The following is a 19,632-nucleotide window of genomic DNA, read 5'->3' on the forward strand; positions in this document are numbered from 1 at the left end:
TTGATTGTACTTTTCCTGCATGGCTTGGGTAGGAATGGATGATCTACACGTTCTCTTCCGGCTCTATGATTCTATGATTAATTTTTAATAAAAGTGAAGAGATTCCAAAATAACTGTTAAGATTTTTACAATTTTTGTCCTTTGAGGTATATATATAATTTAAACCAAAAAAAATGAAATCATTTTGTTGCTCTCACAAAAGAAAGCAGGAAATAGAAAGTCTTATATTACAGTAGTGCCAGGAGATAACAATTTTTAAATAAATGGGGTCTGGCATCTTACTTTTAAAAGCAAGTGTTTAGTACTCCTTAGAAGGGCAAAGCAACCTTCTGCACATTTCCATCCTATTTATTTTATATATGATATCTTTTGTTTATTTCAAGTGGAGAAAATTGTCCCATTGCATGGGCACTTGAGATTTAATTATGCTAGTGAAGTACAGCTTTCAGCATGTAGGTTGTGAATGATGGTAACAAAAGCATGTTGTTCTGATGGCATTCTGCCTGTATCTCAGAAAGCTAATGCAGTGCTGAAGTGTACTGAATGCAGGCATTGTTTTTTTCCCTTTATTCTTATTGTGAACAGGAAGAATAATGCAGAATCAGATGCTACCGCATGCCTAAGTTCTGAAGGATCAAATACGGCATGAATGGGATGAAGGCAAGGATCAGAGGTTTATTCACTTCGGCCAAAAGTGGATGTCAAAGAGACAGCAATCTCAAATAAGACATAAACGCAATGGATATTTATTTATACCCTGCTTTATCTCTCCCAAAGGGAGAGGATAGGAATGCCCATTCTCCCACATCACCAAAATGATTCAACACGGGCAAATCTGACAGATACCATCACACGTGTAAACAAGTGCCTTCTCCTATTTTCGCACGAATCATGAGCTCAGATGATTTCTCCCTGGCTCTGTTCCCTCCCTTTTCTAAAGACTTCTAAAACAGTTTACAGACTAAGCATTATCGTCGTATGGTGGGCTCCATGGTACTTCATCTGTGTACTGTTTAGAAACGGGAAGTGGGGGAGGGGATTGCGTGTGATGAAGTCCTTAGCTAGGTATTCTTCTACTATCTCATTACCTATTCTGTGCTGTATTTCCTCTACGGCATAATCTGGTCCATTTTCCCCACGTTGAATAGTGTTTTCCTTTTGGGGGGAAAAGTGTTAAGTAATACTTTTATGCCACATTTTGACATCTTTTTCAAGCAGTGTCCTGATCATTTCCTAGGCATTTCCCCCTATGGATATATCTATTCTTCTCAATTCTTGGCTGTGCCATTCAAGTGGGAGGAACAAAATGACAACCTGTGCATGAAGGTGCCTCAGCTTCCTTCCCAAAGCCTGATCATTTCTTGCGTTATATTGAAAGATAAGCTTTACAGTCTCATTGGTTCCGATGTGCACCAAAAGGAAGGCGTAACAGTAATTGGGTTTGATAAGTCCTTTAAGCTTCACTGTTACATCAGATTTTTGCTCCAGGGTGACAGCTCACCACTTGAGTCATTCTGTCTCAGGAGGCACTGCTTCTGTTCCCCTCACTAGGAGTCTCCTACCACGTCTCTTCTTAAGATTGCCAGGGGTCATTCTATGTGCAGCGTCTTCCAAGGTAACCATGCTCTCCCTGAGGACTGACATTATTGCTCTTATTGCTGTTCTTGTCATCACTGATAAGAGAATGTTGAAACAATTTTGTAGCTTCATACTCGCAGCACCATCCCTAACCTTTTTGTGTATGACTGTCACATTCCCCAAATATCTACCTCCTGTTTGGAGATTGTTTCTTCCTCAGGGACATCCCTTGTGTGTTCCTAATCTCTAGGCTGTCTGCTCCAATCAATCCAAGGAAACCACATGCTTCCTAATGCTGAAGAGTAGAAACAGGCTCAGGTTGGTGGATCTTTCCTTTCAACAGGGCCACCAGCTTGGCCTTGCTGCAAGTACAGAAATGCACCACAGGTGTGGCAGGTGATTGCAGCAGCTCCTCAGCCATATTCAGTAGTCTTAAATAAACAATGAAACTAACTACACCCTCCCTGTTAAAGCTCCCCTGCTAAATACCAATGCAAAACACCTGCCTGTTCACAGAGCTCCTGTTGAACCATCTACTGATATAATTGTACATGCTGGATCTCAAGGCTGGTTCCCAAAACACAGGTATCGTATCAGTCAAATCTGGTAGTAAGCACCCCTGACTGTTGCAGTTACCTGGGCTGATATTTGGAGAGATGGATCCAGAACTTCCAAGATGTGTCTTTCAGGGGAGGTGTAACCCCGTTCAGAACTGATTGATACATCCCCATCCTCAAGTTAGGAACCTTAATGATAAGCACCTCTGTCTTATCTAGATTCAGTTTCAATTTGTTTTTCTTTATCCAGCTCATTACTTCCTCCAGTCATTCATTCAGAAGAGATACACTACCCTTTGCTAAAGTTGTTTTTGAAGGTATGGAGAAATTCATTTTGGTGTCATCAACATACTGATAGCATCCTGCCCTATGCCTCCAGATGATCTCTCTTAGCAGTTTCAAGTAAATGTTAAAAAGCACTGGGGATAGAATGGCTGCTTGTGAGATGCCACATAACACCTTTTTTGAGGAGCAGCTATCTCCAAGCACCACCAATTTCCCACAGTCACAACACAACCTGCCTTCGCATTCTCCAGATCTAATGGCTCCCGATTTCTTCCTATGGGGCTATCTCAAAGAAAAAGTTTATGTTAACCAACCTTAGACACTCCAACAGTTGAAGAACAGCATTTGGGCCAAAACCAGAGCTCTGAAACCTGAAGCACCTTAAGAGATGTCATGGAAAATGTTTTAGAAAGGGCATGTTTGTCCAAAGCAGAAATTGAGGCCAATTAGGAGATGATTTTTCACATGTATTGTAAATTTATTTCCTATATATACTGTAAATGATGCTATAAAACTGTACATTAAAAACAAAAATAAAGGAGTTATTAAATATTGAATCCACTTCATGACTTTTTGTTCACCCCATATTAACAGTATTTCAACTTTCCTGCAAAGATTTCAGGTCATGCAAAAAAATAAATAAAAATAAAGTAGCTGGTTTCTCTGGATTTCAATCATTTAACCTGCAGCAGAGGAAATCAAAAAGTACCTTTATCCACTTTGAGGGTTGTTTTACAACAGATGTAGCATTATGATTCCACTTTTAAATGTCCTGGTTTCATCCTATGGAATCCTGGCTTTTGCAATTTAGGAACATGTATTGATTCTCAACCAGAGCGCTCTAGTGTCTCACACTGCCAATTCAACACTTTGCATCTCTTGCTTTTTGTTTCCTCATGGGTGGAATGACAAGCATTTGACTAAACCCCTTTGCAGCTTCATGAAGCCTTTTCCTGCTTTCTTCCTGTCGTCCTTTCAGCTCTGCCTTCATCCTTGCTTCTTGCCTCTTGAGATTACTTATCACATCCTCTGCAGTGATTTCTACTGTAATGGCTTTGTTGGGTGGTATTGATTTGAAGGAATCCTTTTTGTGGGCCTTTGAAGATTTTCCTTTAAATACAAGTCTGTATGGGCCATGTATTTTCTTGATTCTGTAAGCATGACTATGGCATTGGAAATCTGACAGTTTCAAGGCCACAGCTGCTTCTATTTTTTTAGTAGTCCTGCTGAACTCCCCTTCTCTTAGCTGTCCTTGTTCTCCTGCTCTGACCTATAAAGAAGAAAGTGACAGTTATGCTTTGTGACACAGAATCACAGAGTTGGAGTATCCACAAGGGGCTATCCAGTCCAACCCCATGCCATACAGGAACACACTTCTAACAGGCTTGATGTTCAGATTAAATGCCGTCTTCTTAATATCTGGCAATAAAATGATGTTCTCGGTGGGAAAACCGTTTAAGAGCTATCCATTCTGTTTAAAAAAGGGATGTGGGAGTCTCGGTAGGCCACCAGCTGTGATGCAGCAACTGAAAAAAGGTGATGTGATTTTCAGATTCTGCTTTGGTTAGACTTCACCTAGAATACTATGTACAATTCTGGATACTGCAATTCAAGAAGAATGTTGACAAGCTGGAATGTGTTAATAGGAAAGCAAACAAAATGGTCTAAGGTCTGAGATCAGTGCTCTGAGAAGTGGCTCAGGGAGCTGGGTATGTTTAGCTTGAAGAGAGGTGACATGATAGCCATGTTTAAATATTTCAAAGGATGTCATAATGAAGATGGAGGAAGCTTGTTTTCTGCTGCTCTAGAGACTAGGGCATGGAGCAATGGATTAACACCGCAGGAAAACAGGCATTAAAAAGAACTCCCTGACGGCAAGAGCTGCTTGGCAGTGGAATACACTACCTTGAAGTGTGTTGTGCAATCTCCTTCTCTGGAGGTTTTTAAACAGAAACTGGATGGCCACCTGTTGGGAATGCTTTGACTGTGGGCTTCCTGCATGGCAGGGGCTTGTACTGAATGGCCATTGTGATCTCTTTCAACTCTATGATTCAAGAGAGAAGTTGCTGAACATGGTTACAAGGCATCCTCACCCTTCAGAAAGATTCCTAACACTTTCACACACACACCCAGCACCACCAATATTCAGCTTTTTGAGGCTAAGTAACATGGTTAGTCATTATTAGGGAGGTTGATGCTTTATTTTTTCCCTGCCAAATGCTTTTTTAAAAGAAAATCTATAAATGTTAGGATTCCATTAGGATCCTGATAATTCCTTTTTCTGTATGGTGTCATTTTGTCTAAAGGATTAGCACTTGCAAAATAAATTCACTTTTAATATAATTAATGAAGCTCTCAATGGTGCAGCAGGTTAAACCGCTGAGTTGCTGTCAGCAATTCAAATTGCTGACAGGGGAGTGGGGTGAGCTCCCGCTCTTAGCCCCAGCCTCTGCCAACCTAGAAGTTTGAAAACATGCCAATGTGAGTACATCAATAGGTACTGCTCCAGCGGGAAGGTAATGTCGCTCCATGCAGTGATGCCGGCCACATGACCTTGGAGGCGTCTACGGACAATGCCGGCTCTTCGGCTTAGAAATGAAGATTAGCACCAACTCCCAATGTTAGACACGATTAGACTTAATGTCAGGGGAAAACCCTCACCTTCAGTATAGTTAATTTAATACAATTAAAACATTGGATGCATTGATTTTATGAGTCGCCCTGAGTCTCCTTCGGGGGTGAGGACGAGAAATAAACTCAGTAATTAATAAATTGGTTAGGACTGCAGGGATCTGAATTTCAATGGCACATGGAGGGCCCTTTCTATATAAAAGGAGGGTGAAAATAAATGTGAAGCAATAATCATAAACAAACTATTCATGTTAGAACGGTTAATTCTTTCAAGTTAGATTTCCAAAAGATTTTTCAATTAACTTGTTACCGTGCCAGTGCTGTTAAGTTTCTTGAACATTACAAGCTTATGTAGCTCCTCACATAAAGTCACCAGGTCAGTCCTGCACCTGTCAAGTTCTTCAATAGTTCTGCTAAGGTCCGAGTAACACAGATCTGAACTTAGCAAAAGAGGATTCTTGTTACAAACATCTTGAGTTTTTGCCTCTTTTGTATCAGGATCTAAAACAGTTTCCTGTTTGATAGAAGGGGGAAAAAACCCACAGCTTACTTTTCTATAACAATCTCCCATAATTAGACAGATACTTGTCCTCACATTCCTCCTAAAAACATTAAGATAATGAAATACATTAATTAACTTTACATCCAATCTATTTTATAATAGTACAATAGTACTGGAATGTATCTTAATGTCCCTCAAGTAGTACTATGCAAGTGGGCATAACAATTACCACAATTTTAGAATAACTGATCTAATCTAGATATGAAATAAATACAGTTTACATATGCCAAACCAAAACCTTTCCTGGGATCCACTGCACATTGCTTGTTTAGCATAAAATAACAGATTTGTTATTCATATAATTAATTCATGTCTTTTTTTGAACCCACAAAATCTTTGCAATGTTTGCAAAATGTAATGAAATACGTAAGAACTGCATCCCAAGTATAAATTAAATCATACCATCCAACGCCAATACAGGGGTTCCATAGACTTCCATTTGAGAAAGGCTTCCAGTCGAGAACTTTCAGATTCTATCAAATGCAACAACTGGGAGAGGCGGAAACAACACTGTACTTACTTAATTAATTATTCATAGAAATACTTGTAATTTCTCTTCTACTGCTTACATAACACTCCAAACAATTTATGTTTTGTATTCTAGGTTCATTAGATAAGATTGTGATCAATTTCTATTTGAGAAACAGCACATGTGAAAGCTATCTAGGAGTCTTGGTAGACCATAAGCTACACATGAGGCAACCGTGTGAGGCAGCAGCTAGAAAGGCCAATGGATTCTAGGCTGTATCAATAGTATAGTGTCTAGACTGAAGAACGACAAAGTCCCACTCTATCTTTTGACCTCATCTGGAACACAATGTTGTTTTGGACACAAAAAATCAAGAAGAATATTGACAAGCTGGAAGGTGTCCAGAGAAGGGCAACCAACATGATCAAAGGTTTGGAAACCATGCCCTCTGGAGGTTTATAATCAGAGGCTGGATAGCCATCTGTCAGGGCTGCTTTGATTCTGTGTTCTTGCATACCAGGTTAGACTGGATGGCCCTTGTGGTTTCTTCGATGACTCTATGATTCCTGTTGAAGGACAAAGCCCAGGAAAAGGGAGAATACTAGAAGGGAACCACTTGTGCTGAAGGTAGTGCCTTCAGAAATTTGACTATGGACATTGTTTCTTGGTTCACAGAAATTGAACAAATATCTTTGGCTTGATAAATTTTAGGAGCCCCCGGTGGAGTAGTGGGTTAAAGCCTTGTGTCTTGAAGGTTGGGCTGCTGATCTGCAAGCTGCCAGGTTCGAATCCCACCCGGGGAGAGCGCAGATGAGCTCCCTCTATCAGCTCCAGCTCCATGTAGGGACATGAGAGAAGTCTTCCACAAGGATGGTAAAACATCAAAACATCCGGGCGGCCCCTGGGCAACGTCCCTGCAGACGGACAATTCTCTCACTCCAGAAGCGACTTGCAGTTTCTCAAGTCACTCCTGACACAGAAAAAAGGTATCCCTTGATGAAAAACAAGCACAATGACTGATATCATCAAAGGGAAGAGAGTTGTTCCTATTCTCACAATATCTGAAACAGCTTATTACTTAACTGACAAATCAATGTGAAAACATAATCACAAAGTCCTTTCATTTAAAATATTCTATTTGTTTTCTATGGATGAGATATAAACTTAATGACACTTCATGTGTATCTACTGGCTTCAGTAAGTCTATTCAAGTATAACTATTCAGAACCAACCCATTGTTTGCTGTTCTTTTTGCAGCAAATAAGTGGTTGGACCCATAAAGTAAGTTCTGAAGTCAGAAATTTGCCCAAAATCTGACAACAAGGTTTAAACATAATAACAGAATTAATAAAAAGGGAATATAAAGAAATGTAGAAGCAGCGAGTAGAGGAATAAAATGACACACAAAGCTAGCAATTATACACGTAAAAGACTAGCAATTAGGAGCAACAATGCAGTCATATCTGGTGGCCTTTTCAAGGTCCAGTACATCAAAGGACCAGCAATATCACTTGTGGATCCATTAAGTTACCAAGTCTCCCATTTCAGGTAAATCGTGGTTTGAGGGCTGGAAATTATGTGAAAAAAACCAGTTTTTAAATTCAGTCACATAAATTTAACACCAAATTTCAAACACAGCATAATGTCAGCAGAAAATTACCTGTTTGCAACTCTCAGGTTTTTTCACAACATCTACTTCTGTGGTTGAAAAATGGCCAATGGTGGGGTTAGCATGAGGGCCAAATGTATATGAATGTATCTGGAACAGAAAGATATGGGTTAGAATGATACACCCATATATCAACTGACACCTTACCAAAACTTTTATCTTTCAATTGATGCTTGAGATTAGTAAGTTTTTAACAAGGAGGTGGAAGCCAGCAACATTTCTAGGGCCTACAATAAAACCATCCTTGATCATCAGTTATTACAGGAATACTGAGATCATCACATACTATGGTTTAGTCACAAGCTAGGTTTTGGTTGTTGGGAATCAAGTGGAACCTTAACCCCCAACAATCAAAACCTGGCCATCTGCTAAAGGAGAAGAGTCCAGCATCAGGGCCGGTAAGGGAAGAAGTGATGTGCAAGTCTTACATGGGTGGAAGTTCACTTCAAACTCTTTGTAAAACCAGTAAGAGATACAATGTGTATTTTACACATATAAAATCTTGAAAATTACCTTATGCAGGAGCTTGCATTGCTCTTGTTGTTCAATATGACAGTTTCGCCATTGGAACTCCAGTTGACCATTTAACCATTGCAAGTATCGAATATCTCTGTGGCCTTTCACATGAACGGTTTCATCTAGGTTTCTCTCAATCTGAATATTTTTCACAGTAGTATCACACTAAAATTAGGAGACAGTAACAGAATATTTTAAAAGTGTTTGCCCTTATGAAATATATCTTCAGAATATGTGACTCGTACGCACACTCACCTTTCTCATACCAGTAAAATCACATCATTTTTGAGCATTTAAAAAACTTTCCTAGAATCACAGAATCACTCATTTAGAAAAGACTACAATGGCTATCCAGTCCAACTTTCTGCCATGCAGAAACACCAATCAAAGTAGTCCTGATAGTTATTCACTCTGTATCTATCCCCAAACGAAAACTCCACCATACTCTGAGGCAGCATATTCCATTATTATTTTTTTTACAGATTTTACCATCAAGATGTTCTTCCTAATGTTTGGGTGGAATCCCTATTCCTGTAGTTAGAATCCATTGTTCCAGTTTCTAGAGCAGCAGAAAAGAAGTTTGTCCCCTCTTCAATAGGACATCCTTTCAAATACTTAAAACATATCAAGCCACTTTCTTGCCTTCTCTTCTACAGTGTAATAATGATCAGCTCTTTAAGCTGCTCCTCATAGCGCATGGTTCCCAGACCTTTGGCCATTTTGGTTGCCCCCCCCCCCCCCCCAACATATTCGATCTTGTGAATATCCTTCTTGAATTATGATGCCCAGAACTAGATGCTATATTCCAGGTAAGATCTGATCAAAACATAAAAGAGTGGTACTGTCATTTCCCTCAATCTAGATACTCATCATAAGCAATCACTTGTGGTGGAGTATGTTTGTCTTACACTCACTATCACCGGTGAACCCCAATCAGTTGGCTGGCTGAACCCAAAGAATTCTTACCAATGGTTGTATAGTGTAGATTGAGGGAACTCATAGTCCCAGTGTGTTCTGCTTTGCTCAGACTTTCCCTGGAATACTGTGTCCAGTTCTGGGCCCCACAATTCAGAAGGGTACTGACAAGCTGGAACATGTCCAGAGAATGGTGACCAAAATAATCAAAGGTCTGAGCTTGGTAAGTTTAGTTTGGAGGAAAGAAGGATGAGATATGATAGCCATGTTTAAATATTTGAAAGAATGACACATTTAGAAGGGGGCAAGCTTGTGTCCTGCTATTCTGAAGGTTAGAACATGGTAATGGATTCAAATTTCAGGAAGAAAAATTCTAACCATTAGAAAGAACTTTCTGATGGCAAGAACTGTTCGGCATTTGAATATGCTGCTTCAGACTGTGGAAAAATCTTCTTTCCTGGATGTTTTTAAGCAGAAGATTTTCTATATGGCAAGGGTTGGATTGGATTCTATGATTCTATTTCATATTTTGATTTCCCACTGCTTTCATGGTAAACAATCTGATTCAGTTAGTTGTTATTTTAATGTGATGTATGCTTTCATTGTTCTGTAAAAACTTATCTGCAAATATAAAATTAATAAAACCCTAGCAAGTTTTAGGCAGGATGTTACATTAAGAATCCAAATAAAGTTTGTTCTTCTAATATTAGTTCTCAGCAACTATTTTTCACAATTATTACTCTTCTGTGTTGTTCTGACTATTTTGTTTCATGCCCTAACCAAACTATGATTGTCTAAGACAGTGTTTCTCTAGCTCTGCTCCTACAGATGTTTTGTTGGACTTCAGTTCCCAGAAATCCCTGCCAGCTTACTAGCTGTTAGGAACTGTGGGATCCAAAGTCCAAAACATCTGGAGGAGCAGAGTTCAACAAACACTGGTCTATGATATACAGGAAAAGAAGGAGACGAACAACATAACCAATTAGCTTTATTGCTGCAGCCATTCCTCAAAATCACAGCAGGGATTGCAATAGGCAGAAAAGATCAGTAATATTATTAAGAATCCAAAAAGAGATAGAACAATTGTGGACAACTATGGTTGTCTATATTTAAAAGAAACTGGAACATTAATTACTTCTTGATAAAAACAACTTGAGACAACATTCCCATTTCAGCTCACTTCAGTAGAGCTCACTCAGCAGGCTAGCCCTATTAATGCATTGGAACAGCTTAATCCATGGCAAGACACAGTTGCATACTTTGAACTTAACTTGACAAGGAATGTTTGAAAAGGAGAACGAATTGCCTTTGGCTGAGTCCAATTACAGTGCTCCATGTGACTGAAATCAACTTTACAAAATTCCCAATCACAGGGAGTGCTTTAACTCCAAATATGGCTATAATTATTTATCATTTACAACAGCCAACTTGGAGATATGAAAAATGGAAGCAGAGCATGTATTCCTATATCTTCTTCATTTTTAGGCTGTTTAAACACTTAAATTGGACTGCAATATATAATTAGCCCCTAAACCAGTCCTGGACAACCTGTGGTCGTCCAAGTGTTTTGGCCTTCAGCTGTCAGAAATCCTGACCATTGGACACACTAGCTAAAATTTCTGGGAGTCCCAAACAGGTTTAGGTTGTGCCCTAAACTACTTGTAGCAAATTAAGGAGTTTCGTCAAACATATTGGGAATGTAACTATGAAGCAGCTCCTTCTTTTTACCTTCACTGTCACCTACGCCAAACTGAAGAAGAAAAGCATCAGCAACTGCTGCTTACCTCAACATCTAGCCGCTGGCAAAAAGATATTTGAAAAGTATTGAAAAACTTACTATGCAAACAACTGTTTCGTCGCAAAGTTTCAATCTACTTAGTGCCAGTGACTGTTTCACTAGGCTCACACGGCAGAGAAGCCAGGAAAAAACCAGCAGCAGCTCCTTGCTCCCCAGTGACCCATCAGAAGGAAGCTGGTAAAATTTCAGCCTTCTGTAGCCATGGCCCAAGACTACATATTTGACAAATTTGACTTGGGTGCCTAAGTAGAAAATAAGGCAGGCATAATTACTTTCCAAAGTAATTCCAAACACCTTATAATAAATAAAATAAATCAAATGGAAGAAATTTTCCATGTAACACAGTAGAGGTCACTAGCTGGACTTGTGTACTGCATGTCATTTTGTGTCCCATGAGTAAGGCATATAGCTGAAAATACATCAAGGAATTGCATTCAATGAAATTATATTTGAATATACCCGGGCCTAAAACTGTTATGTACTGCTTTGTTTAATTCATTTATTTTCATCCTGAGTTGAATCATAAAACAATCATTTTTTTAATCGTGTCAGAAGCGACTTGAAAACATACTGTAAGTTGCTTCTGGTGTGAGAATTGGCTGTCTAGAGAGACGTTGCCCAAAGGACACGCGGATATGTTGCTGGGAGGTTTTTCTCATGTCCCTGCAAGTTAGAACTGACAGATGGGAGCTCACTCCATCTCATGGATTTGAACCGCCAATCTTCAGATCAGCAACCCAGCCTTCAAGTCAGCAGTTCATATTATATCAGGAACATGTTAGCAAGACCTAGTTGACTAGCCAGACGTGGTTCAAGAACCAAATCCTAAGTACACATAGAACATGGAAGTCTCTGATAACATAGTCTTTGCTGAACCCGGCAGGCAATGCAAACAGAACTCTGAGCAGTGCAGTGGAAGTACAGGGTGTTTCGAAAAGATGGAAATGATTTGAAATTGGTGTATCTCTGCAATCAAGAACCATCCGTGAATGAAACTCTTTCTATTTGAAAGGGTGGAGCATAGGGTTTGACTATACAGTACACAAAATCTTTTATTCTCAGTCATCAGCAAGAACAGTATGTTGAGGGGATGCCATCTTACAAATAACTGAGGCTAAGGTTCAGTGATATAACGATTTCAAACCAGGTCCATCTTTTTGAAACACTATGGAATTCCAGCTTCCCTGACTGATTAACTAGGTGGCTTATCCATGCAAGGGTATCCTGACTTTCCAAGACTTCCAAGAAATTTTTGTAATTTTGTAAAGGGTTCCCTTTATTAACTGTGCTTTTTATTCGGGTTTTTCCGGACTTTATTGCTTTCCTATCTTTCTCTGAACTTCCCTAGAAATATTAAATAAACAAATAAAGATACTATATCTGTATGTGCATGTATAAGTATCAATGATGTTGTCCAAAAGGATATATGCTATACAACCTATATCAGGAGATTCCATTTGTCCTCCATTGTGGATCTGCTTCAGCAGAGTGTACAGTAGTTTCCAAAAAGAGACACTCTGTTAAGAAAAGTAACAGCACTCAGAAAATGTTATATTATCATAACTTTACTATGTATCATATTCTCAGAGATAGTTCAATTCTTCTTTTAACAATTCTGAAGAAAGAAAAAGATTTTCAAAGAAATCAGAACATATATTCTGACTTATTTCTGACTCTTGGAAATGAATCACATGGCATTCAATACAGATAACGGGATGAAGTTAGCAACTGCTGCTTTGAAAGCAAAGCACTGTCTTCAGACACTGTGGTTGCCAAGTTTGTGTCATGACAAAAGAGAAAAACGGCGGAAATTATGGAATTTCACACTCAAGTCCACATTTACTCAGAAAGTTCTACTTAGTTCAGTGGAACTTCTATGTAGAATTACAGTTTATAGAAGTAGATCCACATCTCTGATGGCTCTAGAAGAGGGCAGGGCAAAGTGTGGCACAAAGGCAACAACAAGGGGAGACCTTTGAACAGGGCTTCTTAAACCTTTCCCCACCTGAGAATTTTTATGTGACCCCAGGTATACAAAATAGGTATAAAAATCAAACATTTACTGATAACAAACCAGCATTTGCAAGCCTTGCTAAATAGGCTGATTTTCTTTTTGTGGAGTCCAGCTGAAGCATCTTAAGCAGAGTCCACTGTAAAAATTGCACATCATTGCTAACTGATTTATGTAAATATTTAGGTGGTATTCAGAAACCTTTCACAGTTGCAAATATTTTTGTGACCTCAACATTGAGCTGCTAAAGTGATCCTATTAATGGGTTGCTGTGAGTTTTCTGGGCTTCGACAACACATTAATCATATTAAGATCGGGATCCACAGTTTAAGAAATAGTGCTTTAGAACATGGTGAAAATAACCTTCATAGTTCCAAGAGAGCATGGGATGCATTTTGTTTTGAAATGGCCATAGATGTCCAGTTGCCCACCCCTGCTCTACAGCAGGACCCCCCAAACTAAGGTCCACGGGCTGGATGCAGCCCTCCAAGGTGATTTACATGCCACCTGCCCTAAACTTTGGAATTAGGGTTGCCCTAAGTCTGAAACGCCTTAGGGCTGATGAAACAGTCTAATTAGCATGACTGTCTCACCAGTCAAAAGCAGGCCCACACTTCCCATTAAAATACTGCTAAGTTTATGTTGGTTTAAATTGTTTATTTTAAATATTGTTTTCTTTTCATGGTGTTTTGCACTACAAGATATGTGCAGTGTGAATAGAAATTCATTCATTTTCCCCCCAGTCTGCCCCACTGAGGGATTGTGAACTGAAGACATGGTTGTTTCGACAAGCCTTCGACCATTATGCCTTAATGAATATATGTGAGGACCCATAGATTTCACCAAGCACTTTACATGACTGAAATTGACTATTGTTTTATATCTGCAGCTATTGCTGTATTTTACTGATTTTAATCAGGGGTTTTTGTGAAGTGAAATATTTATGTTGGTCATTATTGTTTATGTTACTGTTTCTGCAATTTTTGTATTTTGTGTGTTGCACCTTTGAGTGCTTTGTAAGCTGCCCCAAGTACCTTTGGGAGATGGTGACAGGGTATAAGTAAAGTTTTAGTATTATTATCATCCAACAGTCAACTGGTCCTCAGCTTAAAAAATATAAGAATCCCTGATTAACAATATATTTGAATGAGCAACAGTTGGAGGGTAGGGGGGCACACTAGCCCCCTAGATCTTGGGGGGTTGCAACTCCCACTATACACAAAAAGAACCCCAGAAAGTTTTGCCTCCAAATGTTCTGTGGGCCCTTCCACACTGTTACATCTAGAATAGACTACTGCAATGTGCTCTACCTGGGGTTACCTTTGAAGACTGTTCAGAAGCTTCAAATAGTCCAACGAGAGGAAGCCAGGTTAATGACTGGGGTGATGTACAGGGAGCAGACAACTCCCATGTTGCATCAGCTCCACTGGCTGTCAGTTAGCGACTGAGCACAATTCAAAATGCTGGCTTTGGCCTATAAAGCCCTAAACGGCCCCAGCCCAGTTTACCTGTCCGAACGCATCTCCCTCTATGAACCACCATGGAGAACAAGATCTTCCGGGGAGGCTCTGCTCTCAGTCCCGCCACCATCACGACTGGCGGGGACAAGAATAAGGGCTTTCTCAGTGATTGCCCCCTGGTTATGGAACTCCCTCCCTGGGGAGACTACATCAGCCCCCTCCCTCCTGTCCTTTAGAAAGATGGTAAAGACCTGGCTGTGGGACCAAGCTTTTGGGGCAGTACAATGAGGCAACAATAGGAAACCTACTCCCCTGACGAGCGCCAGCATGGTGTCCTGAGTTGGTTTAGATAGCTGATTTTAAAGTAGATATAACTGATTTTAATGTTTGTGTATATTTATAACTATTTTATGTCCCGGGATGGAATGCTTGCCATATATGTTGTGCTCTGCCTTGAGTCCCCTTCGGGGTAAGAAGGCCGGAATATAAATGTTTTGAATAAATAAGTAAAATATCAAGGCAGGGAATCCCACAATGACTGCTTTGAAATGGAATACAGTAGTCTCACTTATCCAACATAAACAGGCCGGCAGAACATTGGATAAGCCTGTGGGGGGTCTCAGCCATTGAGGGCCTCCGCCATCTTGCTCCCTAGGGGAGTAGGGAGGCTATATAAAGATAGGTTGAAACTCTATGGAGAGGGAGATGGCAGATGGTGGTGGGGGAAGAGAAGGGACCTATGTTAACTGCTGTAATATGTTTCATACATATGTCTATGTTTGATGTTTTTATAGTTTTAATTGTTTTAATCTACAGTTGTATGTTTTTTTATTTAAATATGTGATATATATATATATATATATATATGTGTGTAAGGCATTGAATTTTGCCATTTTTTATTTTTTTATTCGTGTCAGGAGCAACCGGAGTTGCTTCTGGAGTGAGAGAATTGGCCGTCTGCAAGGACGTTGCCCAGGGGACGCCCAGATGTTTTTCCATCCTTGTGGGAGGCTTCTCTCATGTCCCCGCATGGAGCTGGAGCTGATAGAGGGAGCTCATCCGCGCTCTCCTCGGGTGGGATTCGAACCTGGCAGCCTTCAGGTCAGCAACCCAACCTTCAAGTCACAAGGCTTTTATCGCCTAGGCCACTGGAGGCTCCTTGCCATTTATTATGTAAACCGCTTTGAGTCCCCCCAGGGGTGAGAAAAGCGGTATAGAAATACAGTTAATAATAATAATAATAAGGAGGGATTAAGAAAAAGCCTATTAAACATCAAATTAGTTTATGATTTTACAAATTAAGCACAAAAACATGTTTAACAAAAAATTTGACAGAAAAAATAGTTCAATACGCAGTAATGCTACGTAGTAATTACTGTATTTACAGATTTAGTACCAAAACATCACAATGTATTGAAAACATTGACTACAAAAACATCAACTACTAAAAGGCAGACTGCGTTGGATAATCCAGAACGTTGGATAAGCTAATGTTGGATAAGCGAGACTCTACTGTATATGGCAGTGTGGACTCTGATAACCCAGTTCACAGCAGATATTGTGGAATTGTCTGCCTTGATATTCTGTCTTAAATTTATTATTTATTTTATTTATTTGCTACATTTATATGCCGCCCTTCTCACCCCGAAGGGGACTCAGAGCGGCTTACAAATTAAATTTACAGACAATATTATATTATTAGCATAGTACAATACTGGCAATAACTATATTGTACTACAGTAATCTCACTTATCCAAACCTCGCTTATCCAAGCCTCTGGATAATCCAAGCCATTTTTGTAGTCAATATTTTCAATATATCGTGATATTTTGGTGCTAAATTCATAAATACAGTAATTGCAACATAACATTACTGCGTATTGAACTACTTTTTCTGTCAAATTTGTTGTATAACATGAAGTTTTGGTGCTTCATTTGTAAAATCATAACCTAATTTGATGTTTAATAGGCTTTTCCTTAATCCCTCCTTATTATCCAAGGTATTTGCTTATCCAAGCTTCTGCCGGGCCGTTTAGCTTGGATAAGTGAGACTCTACTGTATATCAATATATTGTAATATTATTAGCAATATTACATGTAAAATATAATATATTGTATTATTAGTAATTATATTATTATATGGCTCTGTAGAAGGGTACTAGGCGCTCTGGGAGGGGTTTCTGTCATTTCCTATTTTGCAAGTCACTTCTTGGTTGACTTATAGTTTCCAAAATCTTTTCCCTTGGCCTAAAATAGCCCAAGACTCAGCCAAAAACCTGGTGAAAATGCCCCCACGTCCCCTAGAAGGGCCCTGTGAAAAGCAACCGCTCCTAGGGCACCCACCACTTCAGGCCGGTCGAACTTGGCGAGGCGGAAGATCTCAGGAGAGAGGCGGGCGGCGGGAAGGCTCAGGCCCAGTGCCGCGATGGCTGCCGGGAGGGACGCAGCTCCAGGCCCCAGCGCCACCATCGCAACGCTCCTCGCGCCTTTCATTCAAACCCCAACTTCAGCCCCGACTGCGCAGGCGCGGGGGTGGGCCGCCGAGCGGGGTGACGTCACTAGCACCGCCCTCCTCTTCCTTTTAATCAGAGGCCTCTCAGGGAAAGCGAGGCTGATTGGCGCCCCTTCAGAAAGAGGCAAACAGACAGGCAACATGTTGCAATTGGCCACCTTGATGAACCAACCTGGACACAGCCTATTATTTGAGAACACAGAAATGCTGAACCACTCTACAACCACCATTTCAGACTACACAGAGAAGCCATTGAAATCCACAAGCATGTGGACAATTTCAACAGAAAGGAGAAAACCATGAACATGAGCACAATCTGGCTACCACAATTTCAAAAACTCTCAAATCAGGACAGTAAATAAAGAACAACACTCACAAGACAGGGGAATTTCAGATAGGAAACGATCAGAGCCTGCTAACACCTCCCAACAAAGGATACACCCAGGCAGAAAGCATCCAAGCTTTGAAGCTACAAGGTTAGTGAATGCTAATCAAAGTGATCAATTGCAACATTCACACTTGCCTCAAACAGGCAAGAGTTCTTTCTCCCACCCTGGACATTCCACAGATACATAAACGTCACCTAGTTTCTAATAGGCCTCACAACCTCTGAGGATGTTTGACATAAATGCAGGCGAAACGTCAGGAGAGAATGCTTTTGGAACATGGCCATACAGCCCAAAAAACTCACAGCAACCCGGTGATTCCGGCCATGAAAGCCTTCGACAACACATTGAACGTCTTTTAAAAATATTTTTCAGTATCTTGAGTTTTCCTTTCCATTGTTTCACAATAGACTCCAGGCAGAGGCTGTAAGGATGGGTTTCAACCCACTTGTTTTGCAGCCTTATCACATAGGGCCCTTCCACACGACCCTATATCCCAGATTATCAAGGCAGAAAATCCCAGAATATCTGCTTTGAACTGGGTTACCTAAATACACACTCAGATAATGTGGGATTTTCTGCCTTGATATTCTGGGATATAGGGCTGTCTGGAAGGTGCCCTGGTACACACAATGGCCCAATCTACACTGGCATATAATCCAGTTCAAGCAGATAATCTGCCTTCAGAAACTGGGTCGCATGGCTTTGTGAATCCGGCCTGAATGACTCCCACTCAAATGCCCCTTTATGGATATTTAAGATCATTTGTTTCATTCTGTTTAATGTTTATATTTGTAGATTTTAAACTACGGCAAGACCTTTAATGGAAGAGACTTTGGCCCCTTCCACACAGCTGAATAAATTTCCACATTATCTGCTTTGAACTGGAATATATAGCAGTGTGGACTCAGATAACCCAGTTCAAAGCAGATATTGTGGAATTTTCTGCTTTGATATTCTGGGTTATATTACTGTGTGGAAGGGTCCTGTTATATGTCAAAGCCTCAGATTGCATTGACTGGTATCAATTGAATTTACTGGTATCAATTGCAGAAAGTATGTGTATTGCCCCCATTTTCCAGACACGGGTCCTGTTGATGAGTGTTTCTTATTACAAGTGCATAAGGTTGCATTTGGAGCCCCTGGTGGCGCAGTGTGTTAAAGTCCTGAGCTGCTGAACTTGCAGACTGAAAGGTCGCAAGTTCGAATCCTGGGAGCGGAGTGAGCGCCCGCTGTTAGCTCCAGCTTCTGCCAACCTAGCAGTTCAAAAGCATGCAAATGTGAGTAGATCAATAGGTACTGCTCCAGCGGGAAGGTAACAGCGCTCCATGCAGTCATGCCAGCCACGTGACCTTGAAAGTTTCTATGGACAACGCCGGCTTTTTGGCTTAGAAATGGAGATGAGCACTAACTCCCAGAGTCGGACATGACTGGACTTAACGTCAGGGGAAACCTTTACTTTACCTAAGGTTGCATTAAGTTTTTTATCAGTACAAAAATAGCAAACCGTTTTACCAAAAAGGAATGAAATTCCAATTCAGTTGAATTCAATTAAAGTTCCAGTTGTTTTGGAATATGTAATTTTTGATTCTGCTCCTAATGAAGGAATTAGATATCTCCAAATGAATGAACATTTTAATTAATACATATAAGTCTTTGTCCATTAAATATCACCATATCACCATCTCGACAAGATCACATGGGCAAGATTTACTAGAACAAACCTGTTGAGAATCAGAGTTGGAAGAGACTACGTGGGCCATCTAGTCCTACCCCCTGCCATGCGGGAAAAGCATAATCAAAGCACCCCTGACAGATGGCTATCCAGCCTCTGTTTGAAAGCCTCCAAAGGAGCCTCCACTACACACTGACGTCCCTTCCACACAGCCATATAACCCAGAATATCAAGTAAGAAAATACCACAATATCTCTTTTGAACTGGGTTACCTGAGTCCACACTGCCCTATATTACAGTTCAAAGCAGATAATGTGGGATTTTATTCAGCTGTGTGGAAGGGGCTTGAGGCAGAGAGTTCCACTGCTGAACAGCTTTTACAATCAGGAAGTTTTTCCTAATGTTCAGACAAAATCTCTTTTCCTGTCATATGAACCTGTTGCCCCATTAAGTCCTATCTCCTGGGAAGCAAAAAACAAGTCTGCTCCTTCCTTATGACATCCTTTCAGATATTTAAAAATGGCTCTCATTTCTCCTCTGAACCTTCTCTTCTGCAGGCTAAACATGCCCAGCTCTTTAAGACGCTCCTCATAGGACAAGACGTATTAC

General features: G+C 40.3%; 1 protein-coding gene across 1 annotated transcript; it reads right to left on the minus strand.

The window, feature by feature from the left end:
• Window positions 1-2,874: 2,874 nt before the first annotated feature.
• tedc1 (tubulin epsilon and delta complex 1) lies at window positions 2,875-16,999 on the minus strand. Its single transcript, XM_008119649.3, has 8 exons — window positions 16,794-16,999; window positions 12,419-12,497; window positions 11,020-11,222; window positions 8,265-8,432; window positions 7,743-7,841; window positions 6,016-6,102; window positions 5,362-5,565; window positions 2,875-3,690 (listed from the first exon to the last, which is right to left on the minus strand). Exons 1-8 carry the CDS (start codon window positions 16,941-16,943, stop codon window positions 3,283-3,285), a joined length of 1,398 nt encoding a protein of 465 aa, XP_008117856.3. The 5' UTR covers window positions 16,944-16,999; the 3' UTR covers window positions 2,875-3,282.
• Window positions 17,000-19,632: the final 2,633 nt, after the last annotated feature.

Source organism: Anolis carolinensis, chromosome 4, assembly GCF_035594765.1.
Source record: "Anolis carolinensis isolate JA03-04 chromosome 4, rAnoCar3.1.pri, whole genome shotgun sequence".
Taxonomy (NCBI): Eukaryota; Metazoa; Chordata; class Lepidosauria; order Squamata; family Dactyloidae; genus Anolis; species Anolis carolinensis.

What these genes read in the sequence shown, in the direction of transcription:
- tedc1 (XM_008119649.3), bottom strand. Translation starts at nt 16,943, where the DNA reads ATGAAAGGCGCGAGGAGCGTTGCGATGGTGGCGCTGGGGCCTGGAGCT. An exon ending in AGTTCGACCGGCCTGAAGTG is followed by an intron (nt 12,498 to 16,793) that starts GTGGGTGCCCTA and finishes TTTTCTTAACAG; the next exon opens with AGTGTCTCTTTTTGGAAACT. An exon ending in AACCTGAGAGTTGCAAACAG is followed by an intron (nt 6,103 to 7,742) that starts GTAATTTTCTGC and finishes CGCCTCTCCCAG; the next exon opens with TTGTTGCATTTGATAGAATC.